The 6,252-nt window shown below is 49.1% G+C and overlaps 1 protein-coding gene across 1 annotated transcript in view; it reads right to left on the bottom strand.

Moving 5' to 3' along the window:
* Positions 1-6,252, bottom strand: part of LOC113207601 (dystrophin, isoforms A/C/F/G/H) — a 192,270-nt gene that overhangs the window by 101,535 nt on the left and 84,483 nt on the right. The window contains exon 42 of the mRNA XM_052264317.1: positions 1,495-1,554. Coding sequence (XP_052120277.1) covers positions 1,495-1,554 — 60 coding nt within the window. The remainder of the gene's footprint in view (positions 1-1,494; positions 1,555-6,252) is intronic.

Here is a 6,252-nt window from a genome sequence, read left to right as displayed (position 1 = left end):
TGTTCTACACTCTCCCACTCGTGAGTCAAATTTGTGAGGAGCATTTTCTTTTATTAAAGCAACAATATGTCTATAGTGTTTATAGACCTTCTTATAGACTATAGTCAATGTTTAATTTAGAAATGTGGGCACATTAGCTGATTGTATGTATATTCAATTGATTCCTGTTTAGAAAAGCGTCGCACAGGGTCCGTTTACTTTTGCAGTGTATACGATAATCGACAGGGTGCCAGTGCAGGGCCCCGCCAGGAGGGGAGTAGGACCTGATGCCCAAACCAAGGGCCCCAGCGCCCAGCGGCCTGCCTGTGTGGCGTAGACTGGAGAGGCTGGACCCTTGGGGATTAGGGCCGTGTCCACTTCGAAATCAGGAACAAGGTCCAGTTGCCCATGCCCGCCCACCCCTCTCCTGCACACTGCCACACAAGGTCACCGAACTGCGAAATTCTGCTGGGGTGTGGCATTATAGGGGTCCTTTTCGGAATACACAAAGCTCCAAGCTGTAGAAAAAGAATAACCGCAAAAAGATTAATAAGCTAACTAAAGAAAATAAATTAAAAAACAACACTGCGACAAACGTTTAACATAGTAAAAGCTACTGGATAATTCTTATTTTCATCTAGAGTATTCAACAAGCCATTCGCAGTTTTCACTGGAACGGTGGTGGAAACTCGAGCACTCGGCACTTGTTGGGCTCGGGTGGGGAGGGGTAGATTTACGTTTCCGCTTAGACATTCATTGGTTCGTTCATTGGCGACGTTCCATTCAATGGACCCATTCAGCAGTCTCCCCCTAGCCTATATGATGAAGCAGTATTTGCCGAATCACTAGGAGAAAGCAGATACTTTCACCACCGTCCTCGTCACCAGTCAAATTTCGTATAATATGGATGCAATTTTCCGGCGGAAAGATACCGTGAAATCTCAGTGTATTTTACAGATTTTACCAAAAGTCTCGGATACTTTGTAAACTTATCGAGTCGGTACCGAATCAAAGCGAGAGCACACAACAAACTTTAACGGTTTGCGAGTTATTTGAAGGTGAGCAGATGCTAGATGCAGCGTACATAAAAGCACCTATCTTGACTAGTGCATCAACCACACATAGAGAAAAAGAAGATATATGTTTTCTTCAAACACAACGAAAACTAGCAAACTAGCATGCTGTGCAGTGCAAACAGGTGCAAATGTAGGTAGAGACACTTTGTGACTGATGGCAGCACATTTACCACAATTTACAACTAGTACTGCTCTAAAAACTAAAGTGATGCCAGAGTCACACAACATGCCACAAAACCGTTCTAATACATTTCAGGTGTGTGGGATACTTTAATCCTCAATTAGATTTTAGATTCGGAGGAATACCAAATCTTTAAAATGATCCTATCTTAAAGCATCCCACGACCTAAAAGGGAAATGGTTCGAAGGAACAGTTCTATTAGAGTGCGAGGTAAGTGCAAGTGCGCAGGTGCGTGGGTGGGTACACTGACGCGGTTACCTTTCAAACAGGTGCGCAGGTGCATCAAATGCGGCGACGAGTAATAATCGTTCAAAATAGCTGTGAATAAACCAAACAAAATAAATACACATACAGGGTCTGAAAAAATACTTCTACGTCCAGCAAACTAGAACTAGTAAATGTCACTATGGTCTACACATGCGCCGACACTCCGTTTCACCGTGAGGCAGCATTCGGCATTCCGTATACGTTTGAAGCTTATTCAGTTCATCATGCTTAAGCGCAAAGCCAAATCAGATGAACACATTGAGAATTATTCGTGAGATAACTGGCAGAAGTTTCCATATTGAAAAGTCTGTTTGACGACCTTTCCTTCAATTGCACTATTTAGATAGAGATTGGCTAAAGTAAATTCAAGCATCCATCAATTTACAACATCGTAAATTAAAAAGTATGGGGAATTTCACGATGAAATTTACATTGAGATATATCTGTAGGATAACTGGTAGAACTTGCCATAACGCAGCACACAGTTTTTGAATAGTGGTCATGCCGATCAATCTAAAATGTGGGTAGAAAGCGGTAAAAAGTGTTTAATTCCAGAATCTCCTCTCCCCCTTCGACGTGTAGGGGTGTAAATATTTTACGAGCGTTGCACCCTCTTTAAGGGGGTCGGTTCTCTACAGGGAAGCGGATGGGCAGGCCTTTGTCGCGCTGTCCGTCTGTCGCCGCGTCTCCCGTCCTAACACGCTGCACCCACCCCCATGCTAGGCCTGCGATCAACATTAGCCATGCTAATTTATTCTGCCAATCAAAGGTGGCGCTATGGCGTTCTGGCTCCCGCCACGACCCTCTACGCTCGGCTGCCTACGATGCGACGCGGCGACGCGTTGAGACGACTCGTGCGCTCCCATCATACACTGTCGTTGAAAAGGTTTTAGTGTCGTTCTTTCTTTTGTGTCCTTTCTCTCTCTCAAGGATGGGCCTAATAACATGTGGCGTATATTTATATTTACTCGTTAAAACATTGACAAACATCGAAAAAAAATGCTCTTCAACAAATAAAGTACTTTTCTCAGTCCATAACAATTTATCACCGAAACAGAAGCAGCACTAGTGCATGCAAATCTAACTATGGAATACGCTTTGATTAAGATGTGACACTCGTTATTGCAAAGTGTGCAGATCACTGCACCAAGGGATCATCCACAAAGTACGTCCATGATTCGCTGTTCCAAAACTGCCAAGTTCAGCCTGTGCCACCTCTCGGAGCGCCTTGTGAGTAGGCAACTTCTCGTGTGTAGTGCAAGTGTGTTTTGCGGGCTGGCCTACCTTGAGCCTCGCAGGTGCTCATTTCCCATTTTTCGCTGAACGAATTTTAGAAAAATCGGACGTACTTTCTGGATGGTGCCCAAGGAGACCCGGAAACCTGATTTCCTCACCTCCACCCACCATATCCTTGTTACACGACGTAGAGGAAAGACGAACGAGCCGGGTGGGACAGAGTTGCGCCGGTAGGGAACTCGCTGTGTCGGTGTGTTTGTATTCCGAGGGAGAATGTAAACACTGGGGCATCATCGTAAAACATTGGCCAGGCCGAGGGGAGTGGTAGCGCTGGCTACGTTAAAATGTGTCGCAGACTATAGTTGGTGCTGGTCTAGTCTCACAGCTAGCCAAGAAAACGAGCCTTGAAAAAGGCTGCCGACCGACTCTTGTACCGTGAGCCGTGAGGAAACAAGGAGGGATAACGTAGGGAAGGAAAAGGGCATATTACTCATGTAGGACGACAGCAACAATAATAGTAAGGGTTGAGCTGCTCATGAGATCAAGCGGCCAATAGTTGTTGGGGGACGATAGATCTTCGACAATTGTTAATTGTTTAAAGTTTTAGTTAAGCACAAATAATAATGAAAATACCTGCTGGTAATACGAATGTGTTTCGCGAAAAATGTGACAGGTTCCGTTTCCTCTTGTGGTTAGTCAAGTTCATGGCCGTGATCATCGGCTCGGCCCTGCCTCCTCTGCCGACGAGTACGTCTCCCAGACCGACAGGGGCAGTGTAGGCCACTCGTCTATATTCGGCACGGCTCGGGCGCAGGCCGCCCAGGCCCCACGCCCCACGGCGGCGGCCGCGGGCCGTAGGGCGTAGCGGGGGGCGCCGCGGCGGGGTGGACCCCGGCCCGGACCTCGCCGGCCTAACCCGGCCCGCCGACGCTGGCCTCACTGGTCGATTTCCTTTCCCACCTTATCTGCTCGGGAGGAGGGGAGGGGAAAGGGCATTGAAAAATTAAGTAAGAAACGGAGGAGCTTGGCATCCAGGCAGAACCACCTCCTCTAGAGAGCGTGAACTTAAGTGGTATGTTTTCTTCAATCAAATTCTTTCCAGATAAAAACAAATTTTACGGTGTCCAGTATTGTAACTTGTATTCGTAAAATGTCTAGCAAATATCGACTTTTCAAACGTTTCCACGCTTTCTTTCGACCTTTTCCACAAAAACTCTTCGACCTAAGATGAGCAGGGACCTCGTGACTCGAACTCATTCGTCTCCCTGAAGCGCGGCGTGTACGTGGCGCCGTGTGTGGCCCTCGCTTTCCCGCCCTTCCCCTTCCCTCTACACTCCTTTCTTTTCCTTTTTGCCAGACCCAAGAGACATCCTTTCAAAACCGCCCTCCTCCACACAAGGAGCCAATCAAGCAGCTTGCTGCGCCACTCGTCCGTGGCATGACGCGTTTTTGTGACACCCGGCCCGTCACGTCCGTTGGAGAATTCGTCGTCTTGCGTCTTTGATCTCCAGCAAGTCACTCGTTTCTCGCCATGTTTTCCTGCGACGTACGTCCATCAAGAAGTCCGTTTGTAAAAAATGTGTCATATATCCAACAAATGGTGTTTCTTTTTTTTTGTTTTTTTTTTTTGTCTGTTTGGAGGTTCCGTGTTTCAGGCCTACCTGTTTGCAAGGTGGCGAGTAGCTGCCAGGTACTGGATGGTATTAACTAACCAAGGCACGCCCACGGCGCTTCAAAGAGGGGCAGGCAAACCCTGGGCCCCGCTCGAGGACTGCACTTCGCGTATTCTCCCCCCCTTTCCCCTCTCAGCTCAGGCAAAAATACTTGGCTTTCACTCCTTTATCGTTGCGCTTTGAAAATTTTTAAAGGCTTACGAGACTTTATAGAGACTGCAGGGCATTGAAATTGCGAAAAAATGCTTTACAAGCTGAAAAAAAAAATACTTTCAGAATTACAATGTATATGCTAGTATACGAAGGCTTTGGATGAATTAAACATTTAGCGGGGGTGTGGTGTGCCATATCATGCTCGGACAAGAACACCAGTTTAAATTATCCTAGCAGAGTAAAACTTCTGTCCAGCAGCAAAGGAAAGAACTGCCTCTCGCGAAGGGGAGGGTGGACGGGTTGGGAAGGGGCGGGTCTGCGTGCGACGTGACGGCTCAGGAGTCAAAAGGACCCATCCCGCCCTTCTACCTCCACCGTCGCCTACTCTCCCACCTCCATTCCGTTTCACAACATACATTTCCTTCTCTCATACTCTCCCCCGTCCAGACAAATTAGTATAAATCCGTGTAGTGACGTGTTTCGGGCCTGTTTCACTGGCTGCCAGGCCCTTTGCGTTCCAGCGATAAGCTGAAGGGGGAAGGGCCAGCGCAAGTTTTGGAGGCGGAGAAGTAACCCCCCAACCTCTACCTAACGCGCAAATAGCACCCCGGCGTCACGTGATGCCGCGCCGGCCGCCCACGTGGCTCTCGGACTTAGCGAAAGCTGCTAGTGATGAACAGTTGTAAAGGCTGGGCGGAGCGGCGGGGCGGGCGGGCGCCCCGGGGTTAAGGCTCTCATTCCCTCTCCACGCTCCCTAAAGCCCGCTCTTCCCATTAGTCTCTCCTGCAGTTTCCTCGGGCCGCGAGAATAAAACAAGTTGGGCGGGCGAATTTTCATGGGATTAATTCGACCGCTGCCCCCTGTATCGTGCCAGCCAGCAGCACACTCATATACTCTCAAAGCTTGTGTTTTTAGACAAGGACAAGAATTGTTATCGTTTTTTTTCTTTCATTTTACGAGTACTTGATTTCCTTGAGAACCATTGCCCTTGTGTTGAGAGCATTCCAATCAAATAGGAATGTACTAATTGTCAAGAACATATTTTACTGACCCAACATGGGGGTCACCTGGAGGGTTGCAGCCCCCAGAGTCGAGTGGTATTGACGACGGTGGCGGTATGCTTGTTTGTCCTGCAATCGGCGCCATAACCAGGCCGGGGCCGGCGGCGGGGCCGAGTCTCGACCACCTCTGTGTACACGGGGGGCCCGAGGGCCGCGGGGGTTTGGAGGGGGCCGCCACTCGGGGCGGAAGGAATCGCGTGCAGAAAGGTGGCGAGGCCCCGCGCCGCGCGATCCACGCGGCGGTGAACCGCCGCCGAGCCAGCGGCACAAGCGGCACAACCGCGGCCACCAAACCGAACCGCGCCTAAACCCGCGCAATCCGCGGCCAGCCCGGCGAGCCGAGCCCACCACCCCTTCAGAATCAACCTCGTTTCGCCGGTTTGAATCTGTGAGGTGAACAACTGGCTATTTTCCTGTACACGTGAGTAGGGGGCTATCCGTAAAGTACGCCCGAGGTCGGAAAGGGGGGGGGGGGCGAAAACGGTCGGTATTCGACAAAAAGGGGGGAATTGAAATCAAGAAGGGGGGGGGGGAGTAATCAGTATGAGTACTTCAGACATCTGATTTTAGCAAAAGCCGGCACTTCACCTAAATGTCTTCTATAAAACATTGTGGGAGATCAACAA

Source organism: Frankliniella occidentalis, unplaced genomic scaffold, assembly GCF_000697945.3.
Source record: "Frankliniella occidentalis isolate FOCC.00 unplaced genomic scaffold, Focc_3.1 Scaffold18, whole genome shotgun sequence".
NCBI lineage: Eukaryota > Metazoa > Arthropoda > Insecta > Thysanoptera > Thripidae > Frankliniella > Frankliniella occidentalis.
The sequence above is the reverse complement of the archived record's forward strand: the minus strand, read 5'-3'. Positions and strand labels throughout refer to the sequence as shown.